This window comes from Hyperolius riggenbachi, chromosome 7, assembly GCF_040937935.1.
Source record: "Hyperolius riggenbachi isolate aHypRig1 chromosome 7, aHypRig1.pri, whole genome shotgun sequence".
NCBI classification, from domain to species: domain Eukaryota; kingdom Metazoa; phylum Chordata; class Amphibia; order Anura; family Hyperoliidae; genus Hyperolius; species Hyperolius riggenbachi.
This window is the reverse complement of record NC_090652.1, coordinates 14,093,925-14,116,943: the sequence shown is the minus strand read 5'-3', so window position 1 is coordinate 14,116,943 and position 23,019 is coordinate 14,093,925. Positions and strand designations below refer to the sequence as shown.

General features: G+C 47.5%; 1 protein-coding gene across 2 annotated transcripts in view; it reads left to right on the top strand.

Moving 5' to 3' along the window:
- The first annotated feature begins 2,986 nt into the window (after positions 1-2,986).
- Positions 2,987-23,019, top strand: part of LOC137524104 (zinc finger protein 605-like) — a 125,579-nt gene continuing 105,546 nt past the window's right edge. Inside the window, exons 1-3 of one of the 2 annotated variants that reach the window (XM_068243613.1) lie at positions 2,987-3,024; positions 5,473-6,104; positions 15,665-19,307. In XM_068243613.1, coding sequence (XP_068099714.1) covers positions 5,522-6,104; positions 15,665-16,785 — 1,704 coding nt within the window. In that variant the 5' untranslated portion in view covers positions 2,987-3,024; positions 5,473-5,521 and the 3' untranslated portion in view covers positions 16,786-19,307. Of the gene's footprint in view, positions 3,025-5,472; positions 6,105-15,664; positions 19,308-23,019 lie in introns of those variants that run through there. The other variant, XM_068243611.1, reaches the window with a different exon arrangement.

The following is a 23,019-nucleotide window of genomic DNA, read 5'->3' as shown; positions in this document are numbered from 1 at the left end:
CATTAGGGATATCCTGATTCCTTGTGCTAGTGTGTGTACCTCCTCCACGTCAGCTCATGCATTGCATGCTGACTGAGGGGAATACACCACCAAGCCTTACAATCGTTTTGTCACAATTGGGGTGGGGTGCATGGGGATTTCAATTGTACATAATGCTTGTTAAGAACTATGCGGTTGTAACCACACGCCTTGATGAAGGGGGACCCTGCGTGGCCCCCGAAACAATTGTCGGCTTTAATATCTTCATGGAATGCATAGCTCAATAAAAGGAGCGTAAAACATTCTAAAAATGGTGTGCTGATACATTTGATCATTAAAGCACTTTATGGGCTTGATTCAGAAAAGGGTGCTAAGTGTTAGCACACCAGTGAAAAGCCACTTTGCATGTGCTAACATGCTTTGCATGTGCTAACTAGGGTGCTAAGTGGTTAGCACATGCAAACTACTTAGCACCATAGCTAGCACATGTAAACTACTTAGCACCCTAGTTAGCACATGCAAACTACTTAGGATCCTAGTTAGCGCGTGCAAACTACTTAGCACCCTAGTTAGCACAGTGCTAACTGCTAAGTAATAGTTTGTATGTGCTAACTACGGTGCTCAGTTTGCATGTGCTAACTACGGTGCTAAGTAGTTTGCATGTGCTAACTACTTAGCACCCTAGTTAGCACGCCCAAAGCCTTTAGGCGTGCTAACTGGATTAGCACCGTTTACTGAATCAGGCCCTATGACTCCAATTCTGGAATGTAATGTGATTTCTGCCCTCATAACCCTACTCTGCGTCAACTACATAATTTTCCGAGGTGCTTTTGGCATGTATCCCACTCCGGCATGCCCCCCTCCAGCTGTTAGACCCCTTGAAACAAGTTTTCCATCACTTTGTGGCTAGAAACAGTCTTTGTAGGTTTAAAAATTTGCCTGCCCATTGAAGTCTATGGCGGTTTGCTCTGTTCGTGCGAACTCAAACTTTTGCGGATGTTCGCGTTCAACATTTGCGAACCCAAAATCTGATGTTCGGGCCATCTCTACTAATCTGTCCACAAAACCTGCCCAACCTACATTTCTTATAAAAATGTAGAACGCGCTCTCAGTCTATAATAATGACAAGAGGGGCTATATCACCCAGCAATCCTCAAAGTACAGTTCAGTCCTTCGCACAAGGCAACTTCACCGGTCAGGGAAACACAGTCCTCTTCTCTTGTCACATATGACCAATCACAGGGATATATAAAGGAAGCAAGGAGAGGTGACATAGCGTATTTCTATCATCAATTTTTGCCTCCACCATCACCCTGAAGTGATTCCACTATGATAAGTGCAAGGTGACAGGCACAATATCCACTCCGTGCTGGACCACTCCCCCTATGTGCCCGCACTCACCCTATAGGCCTCCTATGTCCGGAGGTAACATTGAAAAAGTATTGGGGGATCTCCGCAATCTTCTATGGCATTATGACTCAAAGGAGACTTTCATAGTGTAAAACCATCTCAGTTTAATAAAACAGATTAAAACCGCACTTACAATTCCTTCATCACAAACAAGCATGGACGGATCTGTGGGTGCTAGCTCCCGGGTAGCCATTCACACCGATCCAACTTTAGATCACAACGTCCGCTGAGCTCGTCCGGTCATCCACTCCGCATACTTCGCTGTCGGTCACGTGGGTTGTTAGCTCCGCCCTACGCGTTTCGTCATAAATTATGACTCATCAGGGGCTCACCTACATTTCTGATCATACTCACACCTAGCTGCTCACTCTGCTCCTCCAATGAACTTCACCTGACCACCCCCCACATCACCCAGTCCCTTGCACGCCTCTAGGACTTCTCAAGAGCTGCTCCACCACTATGGAACTCCCTACCTCCTTCCATTCGGGTGGCACTATCCTTCAACATCTTTAGAAATGCCCTCAAAACGCACCTTTTCACCCTGGCCTATCCCCCCTTACTGGTGCTCTAAACCCACTGCTGAACACTGAACTCTTGTCCCCTACCTTTCGTGTCATTTCCCCTCCCTCTAGCCTTTGGCAGGGTCCTCCTCCTTGTGTCCTCTACCTGATTACACACCTCCATCAATGTACACCCATCCTATGGATCTGAGTGAACTCAACTTACCTACTCTTCATGCACCCATCCAGTGACTATGCATTACCTTGTACCAGGGACGGATCTAGACCAAGTTGCGCCTGGGTCAAGGTCAGGTTTTGGCGCCTAAACTGCCATTCCCCATCCAAATTTTGCCGCCTTTTTAAGAATTTAACAAACTGCGCCTGGGGCAAGAGACCCGCTTGCCCCCCCCCCTAGATCGTATCTGCCTTGTACACATACTGTGCTGCATGATCTGGTTTGCATGTATTCCTGTATTGTCCTATTGCTGTAGGTCACCCCTAAATATTGTCTGTAACCTTAACTAATGTCCAGCGCTGCGTAATATGTTGGTGCTTTATAAATACAATAAAATAAATTGTATGATATTTATGCATATATGTACATATATATATAATGCAAAACACATGCATGTTTCTCCATAGGAAGGCACTATATTAAAACTGCACTATGTGGGAAGATCCAACACCTACGATTTTAAAATGGTACAAAAAAGAGGCAAAGAGCTGTGATTTGGATTGGAATGCAGCCCATAGGCTTTTACTGAGTTTGATTTTGCGTGTGTTTTCTGCTATGTGGATTTAGCAAAATACAATGAAATTGGGAATGTTCAACCTGTGTAATGTTCAACGGCCATACATGTTCTTGTAATGATAATAGAAGGTGATGAAGATAAGGGAGTTGTGCTGTCATTAATAATAATCATCATCATTTAAAAACAATAATAAATAGTATTCAAAGGCTTACTGCAGGTGATGCCCCAAACAGAGCTTGCAGTTAGCTTATTCACCACAAGGTGTCGCACTCACCTCTCCCACGTGGAACGCTCAGAAAGGAGGAGATTAATCCAAAGACAGGAAGTGATGTAAATGCAGGAAGAGAAGTTGCAGGAGGTGAGAGGACACGCGGCTGGAAGAGGTAATTGTGTGAATCTTGTTATATATGGAGCAGAGCAGAGGTTTGGGGTGGGCATGCTTTGTTACAGAGGAGGACATAGTACACCTGTCACTATCCTGATCATCCCCCTTGATGAGACTTATATATAACTGCTGTGACTTGTTTGCCAGTTTTCTATTGCTCCCCCTACATGTACCATAGATTAAGGGTCGGATCTCACCTTCCTAGTAATAATTCAGTCACATCACAGAGACAAGAGAAGATATATATATAGTGACTATAGCCATATCCCTCCAGTGCTGGCATTTACCCCTGTATAGCCTATTCTGCCCCCAATCACCCAATGGGCAGTCGTCAGGGCAGAGGCTCAGGGGACACCAGTCTCTGGGAGTACAGCCCTGAGGGTGTGCCTGTCCCCCCCACATCTCCCCGAACACTTCAGAGTTACGGCTCTACATGTTTGGGAGATTACCTAATACTGGGGGTACATCTGCCTATACTGGGGAGGAGGCTGCCTGTCTGACTTGGGGAAAGGGTCTGGGGGCACACTTGCCTGTCCTGAGAAGAGAGACTGCTTAGGGTATATTTGGCTGTTGATACTTAGGGTACGTCTTGCTATCTAGCCTGGGATGGGGGTATCCTAATACTGGGAGTACATCTTCCTATATTCGAGGGGAGGAGGCCTAATACTGGTGTACATATGGCTATCTAACCTGGTTAGGGGTACTGCTTAATACATGGGGTTCATCAGGATATCTAATCTGGCATCCGTCTATCTCTAATGGAGATGGTGGGCTGCCTAATAGTGGCTATCTATACTGGGAAGGGGGGCTGCCTAATACTGGGGGCACATCTGCCTTGATAACTTGGGGAGGGAGACTACTTGATGCACCTGGCCTTTGAAATCCTTCAGCACTTTTTTTGGCCTGAGGAAGTGGGCAGAGACCCACAATACGCGTTGCCTGTGCTTATTAACAATCAATTATATTTATATATATATGAATTTGTTGTTATTGAGGTAAGCTACTTCCCCTTTTTCTTCTATTATTTGTTTTAAACTCGGTATTATACACTCCTTGGCGACTCTTAATGTCTTTATGATGGTTTCCCAAGTCTTCCAGATATAAGTCACCCACCAGACCAGTCAGCAGTCAGACCACTCCTTGAGCTTCATTGCTATGTTATTAATGGCTGGAGTTAAATGTGGAGAGATGTCTGAATTGTATACCGAGGAAAGGGGTGAATGTTTAGCAATATGAAGGGTGTGAGCAGGAATCCAGGAGCATGCATCTCTATGGAGAGAGCTTGCAGGGAGTAGTTTTATTGTTAGGGTATTCTGCCTTTATTCCTGAGAATGATACAAAGTATCTATATGGGGGGTTTAGTTTACATAATTGCCCCTTAGGGAGGGAGACATAGAGAATAATATAATCTGTGAATAGTGCAGAGCTCTGATTGGCTGATCTTGTATGCCATGGAATACTGAGCCCATAAGATCCTTGTGGAGCAGCTCCCACCTCCAGCTGGTGCCTCACACGTATGCACACTCTCTGTGTTACCTTATCTCTGAATTTCCCTCACTTCTTGTGCTGTCAGAGGTGTTTCATGTTTATCCCAGCCATTATGGAAAGCAGGCCGGTATCGCTTCCCTGTGAAGGAGGAAACTTTCCCTGATAGCATTTCCCAGCAGCTGTTCATAGCAACAGTCATAAATACAATGTTGTACAATGGAGTTGTTGTGGATCAGTGGAGGTCTCAGGGAGGGAGGTGCTGAAGGAGCAGGATCTGTGCATTGCGTCCATTTTCAGCAGATGAGACAGGTGCACCATATGACCGTATCCATTGTATCTCTGATGAGAAGACGCCAATGTGCAGTCAGGAGCCACTGGTGTTGGGTGTCCCAAAGTGGGTGAGGTTGGAGTCTGCACAAAGATGATGGTAGGACGGACATGCAGAGAAGATGGAGGCTGCAGCTGGAGAGTGGTTGGGTGGCCTCTGCTGCTTCTGTCCTGGTATTGGCACTGTCCCAGCTGGGAGATTTGTTGCTATGGCGCTTGGAAGGTTTGGGGTTAGTAGGTGATGGACAGGTAGGGTCAGTATATGGAGCTGCAGTCCCATCTGCCCAGTTCCTCAGCTGCCAGAGCCCTAAGTAATGATAATTCATAGCTAATTAGCTGCAGGCCTCAGCTCTTATCTTCCTATATCTCCAGCTGTTCTCTCTTCACATCCTCATCCATCTACCGCTGCTGGCACTGCTGTAACCTCCCAGGAATGTGTGCATGGAGAGGAGGAGAGAAGCACCAGATGATGAGCAAGGCACACTGGGAGAGAGGACTGTGGTGCTGAATGCGCAGATACCACAGCTTATGGGATATTATCAACCCCATAGCTATGTATGATCTTTTATGTGCTCTGATTATTAGTGCTAATATTTTACTGCTGCAATTTGTTATCCTTTTTATAAGTTAGATCTGAGCTGAAAGAACAAGAGGCGTATGTGAGGAGTGATCAACAGTCTATGGAGGAGGGTGACATGATGAGGACAATTAAAGAGGAAGAAGAAGAGATGTATATGAGGAGCAATCAGCAGTCTTTGAAGGAGAGTGGAATGATGAGGACAATTAAAGAAGAAGAGACATGTGTGAGGAGTGATCAGCATTCTATGGAGGAGGGTGGAATGATGAGGACAATAAAAGAGGAAGAAGAAGAGACATATGTGGGGATTGATCAGCAGTCTATGGAGGAGGGTGTCATAATGAGGACAATAAAAGAGGAAGAAGAAGAGACATATGTGGGGATTGATCAGCAGTCTATGGAGGAAGGTGTCATAATGAGGACAATAAAAGAGGAAGAAGATGAAACATATGTGAGGAGGGATCAGCAGACTATGGAGGAGAGTGACATGATAAGGACAATAAAAGAGGAAGAAGAAGAGACATATGTGAGGAGTGATCAGCAGTCTATGGAGGAAGGTGTCATAATGAGGACAATAAAAGAGGAAGAAGAAGAAGAGACATATGTGAGGAGGGATCAGCAGTCTATGGAGGAGAGTGGCATGATAAGGACTAGTGAAGAGGACATTTTTACTGGGATGAGCATTGGTAAGTGATAATTGTATCTCCTTTTAATGTCCAGTGCATATAAGCTGTGTGTTCTACATGTTGCCAGTATACAGAATGGGCAGCATGGTGGCGTAGTGGTTAGCGCTCTTAGCTTGCAGCGCTGGGTCCCTGGTTCAAATCCCAGCCAGGTCAACATCTGCAAGGAGTTTGTATGTTCTCCCCGTGTCTGCATGGGTTTCCCCCAGGCACTCCTGTTTCCTCATACATCCCAAAACAATACAGATAAGTTCATTGGCTTCTCCCTAAAAATTGGCCCTAGACTATGATACATGCACTACATGATACATACATGGACATATGACTATGGTAGGGACTAGATTGTGAGCCCTTCTGATGGACAATTAGTGACAAGACAATATACTCTGTACAGCGCTGTGTAATATGTCAGCGCTATATAAATACTAATACAAATGAATAAATAATACAAGAGTCGAGTCTGAGGAAGGCTTTATAGCTGAAATCTTACTCTTTTTATTCTAAGTTAGCCAATTATTATTATTATTTATTGTATTTATAAAGCGCCAACATATTACGCAGCGCTGGACAATAAATATATACAATGATACAAGGATGACATACATAGGGTTATACACATAGAACAAAGTTATACATGCAAATTGTACAAAATACATGATCATGCAATATGGGCTGGTTAGGTAGGCCCAGTAATACAAGTACAGGCTGTCATAGGACAGGAGTACATGATCCTGTAGATTACACTAGGGAGTGGAGGACCCTGCCAGAGGTTTACAATCTAAAGGGTGGGGTGGAAACACTAGGTGGGGCTGTTAAGTATTCCTTAGAGAGTTACTGTGTGGTAGGAGGTGGGTAGGCCATCATAAAGAGGTGGGCTTTGAGGGCTTGCTTGAATGTGTTGAAAGAGGGAGCAAGTCTGATGGGTGGTGGAAGGGCATTCCTGAGGGTGGGGGCAGATCTTGAGAAATCCTGCAGGCGGACATGGGAGTGTGAAATGCGTGGGGTGGTGAGGCGAAGGTCGTTAGAGGATCGGAGGAGCGACCTGGTGTATTCCCGTGAACAAGCTCCGAGATGTAGGTAGGGCAGGTTTTGTGCAAAGATTTATACGCCAGGCATAGAATCTCTAAAGTTATCCTGAAACGGATAGGGAGCCAGTGCAGGGATTCACAAAGGGGAAATGTGGATGCGGAGCGGTGCGAAGAATGGATGAGTTTTGCAGCCGCGTTCATCACTGATTGAAGGGGGGGCAGTGCGTTTCAGGGGGAGGCCAGAAAGGAGGGAGTTACAGTAATCAAGGCGGGAGATGATGAGGGCATGGATGAGCAGTTTGGTCGTGTCCGGGGTTAAGAAGGGGCGGATCTTGGAGATATTACGGAGTTGGAAATTGCAGGCTCTGGTGATGTTTTGGATGTGTGGGATGAAGGAGAGGTCAGAGTCCAAGATGACACCCAGACAGCAGGCCTGAGAGGTAGGGTGAATGGTTGTGTTGTCGATTGTGAGGTGGAAATCTGGGAGGGGTGCAGCAGCATGGGGTGGAAAGATTAGGAGCTCAGTTTTGTCTGGGTTAAGCTTCAGGAACCTAGCTGACATCCAGGAGGTAATTGCTGAGAGACACGAGGAGACCTTGTTTATGGTGGTGGATGAGAGATCGGGGGTATGGAGGTAAATCTGAGTGTCATCTGCATAAAGGTGGTAATTGAAGCCCAGGGAGGAGATAAGCTTGCCAATTGAGGAAGTGTATATGGAGAAAAGAAGGGGGCCTAGAACAGAGCCCTGGGGGACCCCAACTGAGAGGGGGGCAGGGGTTGAGGAGGAGCCATTGAAGGAAGTGGTGAAGGAGTGATTGGATAGGTAGGAGGAGATCCAGGCCAAGGCAAGACCATGGATGCCCATGGACTGTAGTGATTGGAGGAGGAGGGGGTGGTCAACAGTGTCAAATGCTGCAGAGAGGTCAAGGAGGAGCAGGATGGAATAACTGCCTTGGCCCTGGCAAGGGTAAGGTCGTTGACCACCTTGGCGAGGGCTGTTTCAGTTGAGTGTGCAGGTCGGAATCCAGACTGTAGGGGGTCAAGTAGGGTATTGGTGTTGATGTATTGGGTAATGCGTTGGTGGACTAGGCGTTCGAGGAGTTTAGAAGCATAGGGAAGGAGGGAGATTGGGCGGTAGTTTGAGGGTAGGGATGGCATCATCCTGATTCAAATCTTCTTACTAGTGCAATAAGCTAACTCTCTAACTGAATGACAAAGCTAACAATTAGTAAGCTAGCTCTGTAACTGAGTCACTAAACTATCAATCACAGGTTCAGCGAGTCTCAAATGAGCACAAATCAATCACAAAATGCAAATACACAGCACTGCTCTCTCCAGCACAACCTCTCACACAGTGCTGAGTAACAGCAAGGAGATAATCCAAGATGGCTTCCGCCTTATATAGGGAAGGGTGTGCCCAGAGCTCCGCTCATTCCTATTGGTTGCTAGGGACATTATGATAAAAAAAAAATGCACTTCTGTAACGGACTCGAAGTTGTAATTACAGCTTGTATTTGTAATTACTGGTGTTGCACTCATAGGGCTTGATTCACAAAAGAGTGCTGTTAGCACGGCCGTTTTCGCGTAAATTTTCGCATTGCGCGTGATCGGGAATTTTTGCGCAAAACAATAACGCAAATTTTTGTTCGTAAACAATATTGATTTCACGCGAAAATGTGCGTTTACGTGCAAAAACATTATTGTTTCGCGTGAAAATTCGCGATCGCGTGCAATGTGAAAATTCACGCGGAAAATGACCGTTCTAACAGTAAGCACTCTTTTGTGAATCAAGCCCATAGTCAGAATTTGTAACCGCGGTGGATTACGGATTAAGACTACAGTGCTGTAGGCCGCAATTATGACTTGTCATTACAGATAGCCATAAATTACAACTCATTATGCCCAACACTACCTGGGACAGAGGAGGTGGCAGAAGGGAGTTAGACTGGCCTCCCCTTGACCCCCTGGGGGCCGCACCACCAACAACACGCCTTCAGGGATTACTGCTTTAGTACACGGTAATCCCTGTCTGGCAGATGGCCAAGCAGGAAGTGACACTCACTTCCTGTTGGTGAAGCAATCACGTGCTCAGAAGCGTATTGCTTAAATACGCTTCCATGCATGTGTAACGTGTCAAAATGTGGCGGGCAGTTTAAAAACACGTGCGTTACGATAGACTTACATGACTTCCGGTCTGCCGCAAGAGCCGCACGGTAACTTTGGTATGCACTTCCATCAGGTATGCGGCAAAACGTCACTACCATCGCATTGTGCCGCACCGCGTCAGTATGAAAGACCCCATAGACTAACATTGCCCTAGCGGTAGGCTGCGGTGAAAATGTCACACCACGCTGTGCCAGTGTGAAAGGGTCATCAGGCATCTGTAGTGAGGTGCACCCTGCCGCCGACTGCATGGTCCAACAACCAGGATACACATTCCACTACATGCTGGTGGGGGCTGGGATGGTAGTCCTGGTAACATAATGGAGGCTGGGGATCCACCATTGTGGCACCAAACAGCACATCAGCTGGCGGAAGGGGGCACTTACCACCAGCTGATAGGGCAGGAGCTGTTGGGCCAACAATCTTGCCAGAAGCCCATTGTTGCAGATCACTGTTGGGTCAGTTGGGGTGAGAGGCCTCTTCCGTGCAATCATTTTGGGGAGAGAGGCCTGGTGCTGGGCGACAAACTGGGGGGAGGAGACAGCTGATGAGGTCTGGATGCTGTTTCTAGCCTGGTGTGCAGAGGGGGTTGGCGTGCAGTGGGACTGGGCAGGCTGCACATGATGCACAGAGTGATGGATAGAGGAAGACGAGATGGGCCTCTTGCTGCTGCTTCTCCTCCTGCTGCACTCTGTCCACTGCTGCCCTGTGCATTCCTGCCTCTCTTTAATAAATCCCACTGTACCATGTGAGGGATCTTCAGGTGGAACATAATGCCCGGTGCTTACCCTCTGCTCACGACACACCACAGAGGTTGCAGACCGTGCAGGAAAAAAGAAAAAAAATTTGGACTTAAATACAAAAAAAAAAAACAAAGGTAGGAAATTGCTTTAGCTGGGAGTGAGCAAAGTTGTGTGTGTTGCAATTAGCATTCAGTTCAGAGGCAGTGGTGGTGAATTCCCTGGGAGTGAGAGGTCCAGGGCCCACCCACACTTCCCTCTGTGTATCGCATGGTGGTTTGGGGGCCCCAGCCAGTGAGAGAGACAGGGGCCCCTGGCTGTCGTGTGAACCAATGTTTGTGATTTTTATTACAGAAAAAAGAAAAATACAAACTAAAATTAAAAGAATAAAAGAGAAATAAAAATAAAATCAAAAAAATAAAATCAAAATATATAAAAATAAAATTAAAATAAATCAAATTTAAAATGAAAGAAAAAAATTGAATAATAAAAAAAGATAAAAACACTACACTAACGTTCACTCACTATCACTCACTACACTCCAAAACAGACTATCTATCTGACACACTACAGCTAATCTTCTCGCTCACTCACTCGTCACTCACTACACCAGGGCCGGATTTACACCCAGGCCATGGCCTAGGGCAGTGCTCTGCAAACTTGGCTCTCCAGCTGTTAAGGAACTAAAAGTAATTTCAGCTCCATCTTCTGACGGCGCCGAAGTTACTGACAGTGCGCCGCTATAGCCGTAATTCCTATTACGGTCTATGGTGGCGCCGGCTGTGCCCAAGTCTCCTGCGCTGGATTGCCAGTGTTCGGTAGTATTGGACCAATCAGAGAATGCGGAGGCATTCCGCGGGAGAGATAAGCTTGTCCACGGGAACTTTGCTGCAGCCGTGCACAGAATAGAATATGCGGTACTATTGCTTTCCTTTTGGTGAGTCACCTAATCCCCTCCCCCTGCACTCTCCTTCCCCTCCACCTGCACTCTCCTTCCCCTCCACCTGCACTCTCCTTCCCCTCCACCTGCACTCTCCTTCCCCTCCACCTGCACTCTCCTTCCCCTCCCCCTGCACTCTCCTTCCCCTCCCCCTGCACTCTCCTTCCCCTCCCCCTGCACTCTCCTTCCCCTCCCCCTGCACTCTCCTTCCACTCCCCTCCACCTGCACTCTCCTTCCCCTCCCCCTGCACTCTCCTTCCCCTCCCCCTGCACTCTCCTTCCCCTCCCCCTGCACTTAATCACAAACTGGCACATGTCCTTTGGTAGTTTAAATTAACCCCCAATTCTTCAATGAAATCACTGCGATATCCAGCTTTCAGTATGGGCATATGAATGGCAATAAGTTCAGTTCAGCATTTTACACCAAGTTTAGCCTGTCTTGTCTCAGCAGTTAGTTATTTAGGTTGAAAAAAGACATATGTCCATTGTCTACAGCCAGAACACTTGTATGCTCACAAATCGCTGTGCTATAAACTAGCTTGGTTTTTGGAAAGTCTTTGGAGCTCTCACCACTCTGCCCCCTGCCTGTGTGATCAGTTTTTAGTCACCACTCTGCCCCCTGCCTGTGTGATCAGCTGTTAGTCAGCACTCTGCCCCCTGCCTGTGTGATCAGCTGTTAGTCACCACTCTGCCCCCTGCCTGTGTGATCAGCTGTTAGTCAGCACTTTGCTCCCTGCCTGTGTGATCAGCTGTTAGTCAGCACTCTGCCCCCTGCCTGTGTGATCAGCTGTTAGTCACCACTCTGCCCCCTGCCTGTGTGATCAGCTTTTAGTCACCACTCTGCCCCCTGCCTGTGTGATCAGCTGTTAGTCACCACTCTGCCCCCTGCCTGTGTGATCAGCTTTTAGTCACCACTCTGCCCCCTGCCTGTGTGATCAGTTTTTAGTCACCACTCTGCCCCTGCCTGTGTGATCAGCTTTTAGTCACCACTCTGTCCCCTGCCTGTGTGATCAGTTTTTAGTCACCACTCTGCCCCCTGCCTGTGTGATCAGTTTTTAGTCACCACTCTGCCCCCTGCCTGTGTGATCAGCTGTTAGTCACCACTCTGCCCCCTGCCTGTGTGATCAGCTGTTAGTCACCACTCTGCCCCCTGCCTGTGTGATCAGCTGTTAGTCACCACTCTGCCCCATGCCTGTGTGATCAGCTGTTAGTCACCACTTTGCCCCCTGCCTGTGTGATCAGCTGTTAGTAACCACTCTGCCCCCTGCCTGTGTGATCAGCTGTTAGTCACCACTCTGCCCCCTGCCTGTGTGATCAGCTTTTAGTCACCACTCTGCCCCCTGTCTGTGTGATCAGCTTTTAGTCAGCACTCTGCCCCCTGCCTGTGTGATCAGCTTTTAGTCACCACTCTGCCCCCTGCCTGTGTGATCAGCTGTTAGTCAGCACTCTGCCCTCTGCCTGTGTGATCAGCTGTTAGTCAGCACTCTGCCCCCTGCCTGTGTGATCAGCTGTTAGTCACCACTCTGCCCCCTGCCTGTGTGATCAGCTGTTAGTCACCACTCTGCCCCCTGCCTGTGTGATCAGCTTTTAGTCAGCACTCTGCCCCCTGCCTGTGTGATCAGCTTTTAGTCACCACTCTGCCCCCTGCCTGTGTGATCAGCTGTTAGTCAGCACTCTTCCCCCTGCCTGTGTGATCAGCTTTTAGTCAGCACTCTCCCCCCTGCCTGTGTGATCAGCTTTTAGTCACCACTCTGCCCCCTGCCTGTGTGATCAGCTTTTAGTCACCACTCTGCCCCCTGCCTGTGTGATCAGCTGTTAGTCAGAACTCTGCCCCCTGCCTGTGTGATCAGCTTTTAGTCACCACTCTGCCCCCTGCCTGTGTGATCAGCTGTTAGTCACCACTCTGCCCCCTGCCTGTGTGATCAGCTGTTAGTCACCACTCTGCCCCCTGCCTGTGTGATCAGCTTTTAGTCACCACTCTGCCCCCTGCCTGTGTGATCAGCTGTTAGTCACCACTCTTCCCCCTGCCTGTGTGATCAGATTTTAGTCACCACTCTGCCCCCTGCCTGTGTGATCAGCTTTTAGTCACCACTCTGCCCCCTGCCTGTGTGATCAGCTTTTAGTCACCACTCTGCCCCCTGCCTGTGTGATCAGCTGTTAGTCAGCACTCTGCCCCCTGCCTGTGTGATCAGCTTTTAGTCACCACTCTGCCCCCTGCCTGTGTGATCAGCTGTTAGTCAGCACTCTGCCCCCTGCCTGTGTGATCAGCTTTTAGTCACCACTCTGCCCCCTGCCTGTGTGGTCAGCATTTAGTCACCACTCTGCCCCCTGCCTGTGTGATCAGCTGTTAGCCAGCACTCTGCCCCCTGCCTGTGTGATCAGCTTTTAGTCACCACTCTGCCCCCTGCCTGTGTGGTCAGCTTTTAGTCACCACTCTGCCCCCTGCCTGTGTGATCAGCTGTAAAGGTCCGTACACACGCCGGACTTTAGGCAACGACGGGTCCGTCGTTGCCTCCCGCTGGGTGGGCGTGCCAGCGACAGTCCGGCGTGTGTACGCTCTGTCGTCAGACTGATACGGCTGTTTCTGAGCGATCCGCCTGGCGGATCGCTCAGAAGCAGCCGTATCAGTCTGACGACAGAGCGTACACACGCCGGACTGTCGCTGGCACGCCCACCCAGCGGGAGGCAACGACGGACCCGTTGTTGCCTAAAGTCCGGCGTGTGTACGGACCTTTAGTCAGCACTCTGCCCCCTGCCTGTGTGATCAGCTTTTAGTCACCACTCTGCCCCCTGCCTGTGTGATCAGCATTTAGTCACCACTCTGCCCCCTGCCTGTGTGATCAGCTTTTAGTCACCACTCTGCCCCCTGCCTGTGTGATCAGCTTTTAGTCACCACTCTGCCCCCTGCCTGTTTGATCAGCTGTTAGTCAGCACTCTGCTCCCTGCCTGTGTGATCAACTTTTAGTCACCACTCTTCCCCCTGCCTGTGTGATCAGCTTTTAGTCACCACTCTGCCCTCTGCCTGTGTGATCAGCTGTTAGTCAGCACTCTGCTCCCTGCCTGTGTGATCAGCTTTTAGTCACCACTCTTCCCCCTGCCTGTGTGATCAGCTTTTAGTCACCACTCTGCCCCCTGCCTGTGTGATCAGCTTTTAGTCACCACTCTTCCCCCTGCCTGTGTGATCAGCTGTCAGTCAGCACTCTGCTCCCTGCCTGTGTGATCAGTTTTTAGTCACCACTCTGCCCCCTGCCTGTGTGATCAGCTTTTAGTCACCACTCTGCCCCCTGCCTGTGTGATCAGCTGTTTGTCACCACTCTTCCCCCTGCCTGTGTGATCAGCTTTTAGTCACCACTCTGCCCCCTGCCTGTGTGATCAGCTTTTAGTCACCACTCTGCCCCCTGCCTGTGTGATCAGCTTTTAGTCACCACTCTGCCCCCTGCCTGTGTGATCAGCTGTCAGTCAGCACTCTGCTCCCTGCCTGTGTGATCAGCTGTTTGTCACCACTCTTCCCCTGCCTGTGTGATCAGCTTTTAGTCACCACTCTGCCCTCTGCCTGTGTGATCAGCTGTTAGTCAGCACTCTGCTCCCTGCCTGTGTGATCAGCTTTTAGTCACCACTCTTCCCCCTGCCTGTGTGATCAGCTTTTAGTCACCACTCTGCCCCCTGCCTGTGTGATCAGCTTTTAGTCACCACTCTTCCCCCTGCCTGTGTGATCAGCTGTCAGTCAGCACTCTGCTCCCTGCCTGTGTGATCAGCTGTTTGTCACCACTCTTCCCCCTGCCTGTGTGATCAGCTTTTAGTCACCACTCTGCCCCCTGCCTGTGTGATCAGCTGTCAGTCAGCACTCTGCTCCCTGCCTGTGTGATCAGCTGTCAGTCAGCACTCTGCTCCCTGCCTGTGTGATCAGCTGTTTGTCACCACTCTTCCCCCTGCCTGTGTGATCAGCTTTTAGTCACCACTCTGCCCCCTGCCTGTGTGATCAGCTTTTAGTCAGCACTCTGCCCCCTGCCTGTGTGATCAGCTTTTAGTCACCACTCTTCTGCTCCTAGCGTATGTCCAGCAGGAGTCACATACATTGCATACAGGGAGTGGTTAACGATGTCTGGTCATATATGTGATGATGAGGCTATAGCACTAAGGGCCCATTCACACTGAGGTGCTTTTCAGGGAATTTCCAGAGCTTTGCTGAACGACAGCGAGCAAAGAAGCACTCCCACCCCCCCCCCCTCCTCCCCACCACCAGCCCCCAGTGTCACCCTCTCCCTCCCCACCAGCACCCAGCGTGATGCCGACCTCTCCCCACCCAGTGTGATCCTCTCCCACCCCACCCAGTGTGATACCGACCTCTCCCCACCCAGTGTGACCCTCCCCACCCAGTGTGATCCTCCTCCACCACCACCACCAGCACCCGGCGTGATGCTGACCTCTCCCCACCCAGTGTGATCCCCTCTCCACCCAGTGTGACCCTCCCCCTCCGTTCAGCATTACCTTACTTTTTCATGCCACCCGGCTAGAAAATATTTCTGGGGAGAACACTGAGAGACATGCAGCTGCTGCATCTGGTCCATTTCCAGTCTGCACAAACTTTGCCTCAACTTGGAATTATCAGCAGCTCACTGACCATCCCTAATGATAATTGTTCCTCCCCTCAGAAATCTCTAACAGGAAGTGATGATGTTTCTCTATTTGCAGCGCAGAGTCCCGGCATCAGGAACCTCTCAGAGACTCCTCTCTCTGTATCCACAGACTGTACAACGTATGATGATGTCACTGGACAAGAGTCTCCTGCAGATATCCTGGTTACCCCAAATATTCCCCCAGACCCCCCTCACCTGTATAATCCTGAGGAGCCTCATACCCAGCACAGCTCTCCCCCTGCTGGAGGGGCTCATTCCTGTTCCATATGTGGGAAATGTTTTGTGAATAAATCAAGTCTTCTCATACACAAAAGAACTCACACTGGAGAGAAGCCCAATTCATGTGCTGAGTGTGGGAAATGTTTTGTACAGAAATCAGACCTTGTCAGTCATGAGAGATTTCACACTGGAGAGAAGCCCTATTCATGTGCTGAGTGTGGGAAACGTTTTGTACGGAAATCAGAACTTGTCATTCATGAGAGATACCACACTGGAGATAATCCCTATTCATGTCCTGAGTGTGGAAAATGTTTTGTACAGAAATCATACCTTGCCATCCATGAGAGATCTCACACTGGAGAGAAGCCCTTTTCATGTGCTGAGTGTGGGAAATGTTTTGTTCGGAAATCACACCTTGTCAGTCATGAGAGATCTCACACTGGTGAAAAGCCATATTTATGTGCTGAGTGTGGGAAATGTTATGTACATAAATCAGACTTTGTCATTCATAGGAGATCTCACACTGGAGAGAAGCCATATTTATGTGCTGAGTGTGGCAAATGTTTTGCACGAAAATCAAACCTTGTCAGACATGGGAGATCTCACACTGGAGAGAAGCCATATTCATGTGCTGAGTGTGGGAAATGTTTTGCACAAAAATCAGTGCTTGTCACCCATGAGAGATTTCATACTGGTGAGAAGCCTTATTCATGTGCTGAGTGTAGGAAATGTTTTATATATAAATCAGACCTTGTCATTCATAGGAGATCTCACACTGGAGAGAAGTCCTATTCATGTGCTGAGTGTGGGAAATGTTTTGTACAGAAATCAGACCTTGTCAGACATGAGAGATCTCACACTGAAGAGAAGCCCTATTCATGTGCTGAGTGTGGGAAATGTTTTGCATATAAATCACAGCTTCTCAGACATGAGAAATCTCACACGGGTGGTAAGTAAGAGTCAGTGAAACATAACTTTGCCTGTAGTGAACCTGAACTGGCCGCAGCGTACTGCTCTCCATCTCCCCAACAAAGCTGGAAGTAGGGAGTATGGAGAGTGGAGTGCAGCAGCCAATAACAGGCTTGTTCAGTTCCGCTTATCCCTCTCACATCACTGGTGAGAAGCTCTATTACTGCACTGAGTGTGGGAAATGTTTTGCTTGTCAGTGTTTATTTTTCCCATGTTTCTTTTATTTCTTGCTAGACGCACCTGGCAGCACTCAGCGCATTGGTTAGTAAAACATTAAAGTCCCTGAACTGAGATGATGGGATAAACATGGCTACATGTAGTACTAAGCCTGGAGCCTAATTAGGAATTGGTTGTGTTCACTTTCTATTTATTCCATTGCAAGTGTTAAAGTAAATCTGTAATTTAGAATAGAGCAAATGGCCCATATGCAATTCACTGTTTCGCCTTAGTTTTCTCCTCGGAGAGAATTTTTAATCTTCTATTTAAAACCAAAATTAAAGGAATACTATCGATACCCAAGTGTTCTAAAATGACAGTGTGCAAATAATGTCTAAGTAGCTGTGTAAACATTTTTCCTACTGTTCATGTTAAATATCAGAGGGAAAAGCTGTAATTTATTGAGGGTAGGATTTAGCTATATTGGGACAAATCAATTGCAGAAGGGGTGTCTGCTTCAATGCACAGCCAGAGTTGCATATCGGACTACAGAAAGCAATTATCAAACATATCAAACTCTGAAAGCAAAAACAGTATGAAAAGCTGTGACAATTCGTTACCTTCCCTCTGCTCTCTTCAGACAGGTCAGTCAGAAACACAGGACACAGGAGCTGCAGCTGTTGGGAGCTCTCTCTCTCTGTCACACACAGAGCTACACATAGAGTTAACTGATGAAGTGTGAGGGGAATTTCCCCTCTCCTCATGGCTCAGTCAGCCGTCAGTTTTGGCGTCAGTAAACTTTGAAAGTATTTTGCTAACAGTAAACAAAGAAGTTGCTACTAAAATGTATACACCAGTACCTAGCAGCACTTCCCAAACAATTCCTGTGTCAAATGAAAAAAATACGTGAATCGATAGTATTCCTTTAAGTAAAAAAAAAAAAAGTACTGTCAAAATTATTTTGAGTATTTGTTTGCTTGTTGGTGGTTTAAAAAGCATTTTATTTGCAAGTTGTGAAAATATTACCTAGGAGAACAAGGAGAAAAAGTGAATTGCATATGGCCCAGATCTGTTCCGTACCCATGCAGGCGGCACACAAAGCTGACTGCATCTTCCACAGGAGTACAGGATTCCCTGAAGGACTGAACACCTTTTTTTTGTATGGTGACTCAGGCTTTAAATCTTTTACATAACTTGCATCTGAATTAGACCTGCACCATAAGGTCTTTTATAAATATCTGCAGCTCAGACATGCAATGTATACCCAGTGTGAGAACTTCCCTACAAATAAGACTCCTATTCGGGGTCCATCATCTAACCAGCTTATTTCAGCTCTGTGTAATATGATAATGCCACCCTCAGCCAGCCCCTGTGCTGCCTCCCGCCGGACGGCCTGGGAGAGGGATGGAGGGGATATCTCAGAGGATGAGTGGGATGTGACACTGAAGTGACTAAGGTTGCTCCCTACACACCTGATAGGCTACTGTGCTTATACGTTATACACCGAGCCTACAGTACTCTGGTACACCTATCCAAATGTAACAATAACTTTTTATAGCTCCTTTTCTCCCATAGGACTCAAAGCACTTAGGCTCACTCAGATTCAGTAATTGGTAATGGGATGAAGTATTAACACTGAGGATAAAATTATATTTCTGCAATTGCCAAACTGAACAGGTGGGTTTTCAGTCTGGATTTAAACACATCCAGAGATGGAGCTGTTCTGAACTGCTGAGGTAAGGAGTTCCATAATGTAGGAGCGGCATGAGAGAAGGCTCTGGCATGCTGCCTAACTGCCCCAAATGCTTTTTACACATGATGTGGACCTGTCCTCAGGTTATTACATATTGGACACTAGTCATCTATTTCCTCAATGACTATATGGGCTGCTCCAAAAGATGTGCCTCCTTTATATATTTCCTGAATCCTTTACTGGAAAATTCCTGATACAATTTGCTATAGAGACGCGTCACATAGCTCGCTAACTCCTCACCGAGTGTTGGATGCTTACCACAGCGCCATCGTGCACTGAGTGGGTCAGGTCTGTGAATCGGATGCTTCCCCTCCACAAGGCAGTATATCACCGCAGAGGTACCCAATCTAATGTGACCAAATCTGCTCTACCTGGATAAATTCCCCACACACTAAGTTATAATATATCCCCTATACTGAGTACCCATCACTGTTATTAATCTCCAGCTGACGTCCGAGCTCCTTCATATCACTGCTGGTTATTTTGTATCCTCTAAGGCAGTGATAGGCAAACTTGGCTCTTCAGCTGTTAAGGAACTACAAGTCCCATAATGCATTGCAGGAGTCTGACAGACACAGTCATGATTCATAAAGCAAATGCATTGCGGGTCTTGTAGTTCCTTAAAGAGACTCTGAAGCGAGTCTAAATTCTCTTTTTAAACTTGTATTCATTTGAAGCAGTATAATCCCTGCTAAATTGCCGCTATCCTGCGGCAAAACGAGGGGTTTATATCCCCAAATCCCCTCTGCAAAATCCACAACTTTCTTGGTCATGGGTTTTGTTGCCCATGGAGGCAGAGCTTTGAGCTGCAGCTCTGCCTCTTCGCGCGTCAATCTCCCGGCAGATCTCTGCCTCTCCCTGCCCCTCTCAGTGAAGGAAGACTGAGAGGGGCGGGGATCAGCAGGGATTGACGCGCGAAGAGGCGGAGCTGCAGCTCATAGCTCTGCCTCTATGAGGAAGCACTCCCCGGACACAGGAGAGGGGATTTGGGGGGTATAAACCTCTCGTTTAGCCGCGGGATAGCAGCGGTTTAGCAGGGATTATACTGCTTCAAATGAATACAAGTTTAAAAAGATAATTTAGACTCGCTTCAGAGTCTCTTTAACAGCTGGAGAGCCAGTTTGCCTATTACTGCTCTAAAGCAACTGTTAATGTTTTTGATTGTTTTATAGTTTTTTTTTATATACTGTATATATCTAAAAGTAGGCCAATTGCTTCACGTTTATACTGTATGTATCCTGATGTGCCTATTCTAGGCCTCTAATGTACACTGCTCTAAGGCAACTGTTGATGTTTATGGCTGTTTTATAGAATATATATATCTTAAAGTAGGCCAAGTGCTTGACGTTTATACTGTATGTATCCTGATGTGCCCATTCCAGGCCTCTAATGTATCGTCTGAAACTTTATTGTACTCTCTCACTAATGTGTATTTGCCTTACTTCTTCAATAAACTTGGCTACGTTTAGAAAAATAAATGTGTTATGGTTGTAATTAATCATATTTCCTCATGGAAGATGCTCTTATCCTGTTTCTACTACATCATCATGTCTGTTACTCTATGTGAGGTTGTGTTCCCCTTTAGACTGTCATTTGCATTGCCTGGCAGAGGGACATCACACTACTATACAAAGAGGATCTGAACTGAGATCTTCCTATCTGCTCTAAACATAAACAAGAGCACAAAAACTTTTTTTTCATTTCTTTTTTTACAGTTCATACAAATTCTGCAATGAATCTGCAGTGTTTCTATTTCCTGCTTTCATGGAAGCAGAAATAGGGTTAATATCCTTTGTTTGTAAATTCGCTATTTTGAAGAGGCAGCCAGCTGAAATTTTAAAAAGCCAGCTTAATAAATTACACTTATGATTAGTCCCAGATGAGGGTGAATGAGACAGGCTAAACTCTCTAAATACATACAGGGTATATTTCTCTCTGTTTTCCTTCTGTCCTGTGCAGAGTTAAATCCATGGGTAAGTAGATTTTTTGTTCTTATTCAGCTTGCACCTTTAAGATCCACTTTAAGCACACATCTGTTGAGTGTAATTAAGGCTGTGACTGAGAGCTCATTTCTGTCTGGCACATGTTATCTATTCCTTGATGTTCTGCTTTTATCAATAAAGACAATTTAAGTGCATCCTTGGTGAGCAGAGCGGTCTTCTGTGAAGGAATGTTGGATATGAGTGTTGGCTGCTGGGACCTGGCTCCCCTCGGAAGGTATGGTGGCTGAGCGGTGTATGTACAGATACATGTACTACCTTTTATACTTACCTGAGACTTCCTCCAGCCCCATGCAGGCCTTGGGCTCCATCGCCGTCCTCCCCGGCTGCTCCGTTCCTCCGCCGTCTCACCCGGTACATTTCCCAGCCACCCTCCACTGCATCATACACAACTAATGCCAGTGAGGCCATGACAGGAGGTTGGTGTGGAGCTGCAAGCTCCTGGCATAGTACATAGGCATGCTGCCAGCTAGTGTAGGATTGCCCAGGTACGGTATCACGCTGATGAGCTGTTGGTTAGTTACTGCAGTCACTAGGAAGTCCTGTTTATAACAGAAGAGTACAGGCAGTCCCTGTATTTATGCAGAGGCAGCTGACAGCCTGATTAGGATTGCTTGTTATATAATATGCCCCTCCCCCCAGCACCTCCTGTCAGATATGTAGTTGTGGGTTGATGTCAGAGCAGCCTGTGGGCAGCCAGGAGACCTCCGCTGGGTGGAGCAGAGGGTGAAAGGGACATGAAGACACAGGCTTGTCCCCATCCCAACAGGGTGACCTCCCTTCCCTGCACCTCCATCCACGCCACAAGATTCTACCACAAAACACCAGATGCCATTGCCGACCATCACACTACCCGCACTGCAAAGCTGAATTACAGGAACCGGAAGCAGCGGTATGGCCTTCAGTATGGCCACACTGTGAAGGACGACACCAAAGGGGGGGATGGGATGTTGTCTTGTGTAGGTATACAGCACACACACTGCTCAGCATCCTCTGTATGATCTGTTATGACCCAGGCTTTCCTCTAGCTGCAGATGTGGAAGCCACAATCACTTCTCTGAGGAATCTGGAGCCCTCCAGTGTGGGGTCTCTCCACCCCGAAGAATATAAACTCACAGGATCCGTACGACTGGGGGGTAGGATGTGAAGAGGTGGTGAGAAAGCCCCTCCCCCTTTCTAAAAGGAGGTTGGAAAGCACCATTTTACAAGCTCATGAACAAGGGGCAAATCCCCTCCCCCAAATATGTTGCACCAGCAGGGGTGCAGCTTGGCGATTGTCCAAGCAGCTGCTTGGGGCCTCACCCACAGCAGGGGCTGCCCTGTCTGTGACTTGTATGGCCACCGCTGAAACACAGACCACAGATCAGTGCAACATGAGGGGAGGGGAGGGCAGCGTAGCGACCAGGGAGTACACATTGGATGTGGAAGTGAGGTCATTGCTCACTTCCTGCATTGGATGTGTCCTGCATGGTTACTGTGCACTGCGCTCCTCTCTTTGGATCACCACTGATCTGCAGGCCTGTGAGTGTTGGGGGTGGGGAGGCAGCAGGAAGCTACATACCCCCTCTGATTCCAATGCCCTTTAGGGGTGGTGGGGACACCTGCTACCTGTTACTATGGGACAAGGAGCCTCTGACTTAGGAAGCAGGGAAGCGCCACAAACTGTGCTGCTTGGGGCAATAAAAGCCTTAGCAGCACCCCTGTGCACCAATTTGCAAAATTATAAAATATTTTTGTTAAAGTGGATCCTAGATGAACTTTTACTCATTGCATAATTGTGTTCGTTTCCTATTGTTTATAGGGCATTCCTCAAGACAAATACTTTTTTGTTTTATTACTCTAATTCCCTATAAACTAAACAAGCCTCGCCCACAGCCTTTCAGAGAGCCTTGGCATTTTCAGACAGTAGCAAGAGCTCATGGGAGCTCAGTCTGGGCAGGAGGTATTACTAGCCAGAGATTTCAGAGGCAGAGGGGAGGAGGTAGGAGGAGGGGGATTAGGTTTTTTCCACAGGCTGAGTGCTGAAGATGCAGATAAGCTTGCCTGTGTGTAATGTTTACAAACAACATGGCTGCTGTCATTGCATCACAGGAAGAAATAATCATATTCTATTGAAGCTGTTTGCAGCTAGATTTGCTTTGTAAACTATCTTAACTTTAGATAAGATATATAGACTAGTTACTTGTTATAGTTAGTTTTTCATCTCGGATCTGCTTTAAACATATTGGCAAGACAATAAAATAAAAACCAGAGGGAAGGGGAGCAGGGGGGCACAGGGCTGGGAAAATGATGGCGGTTGGAGTAGGCAATATT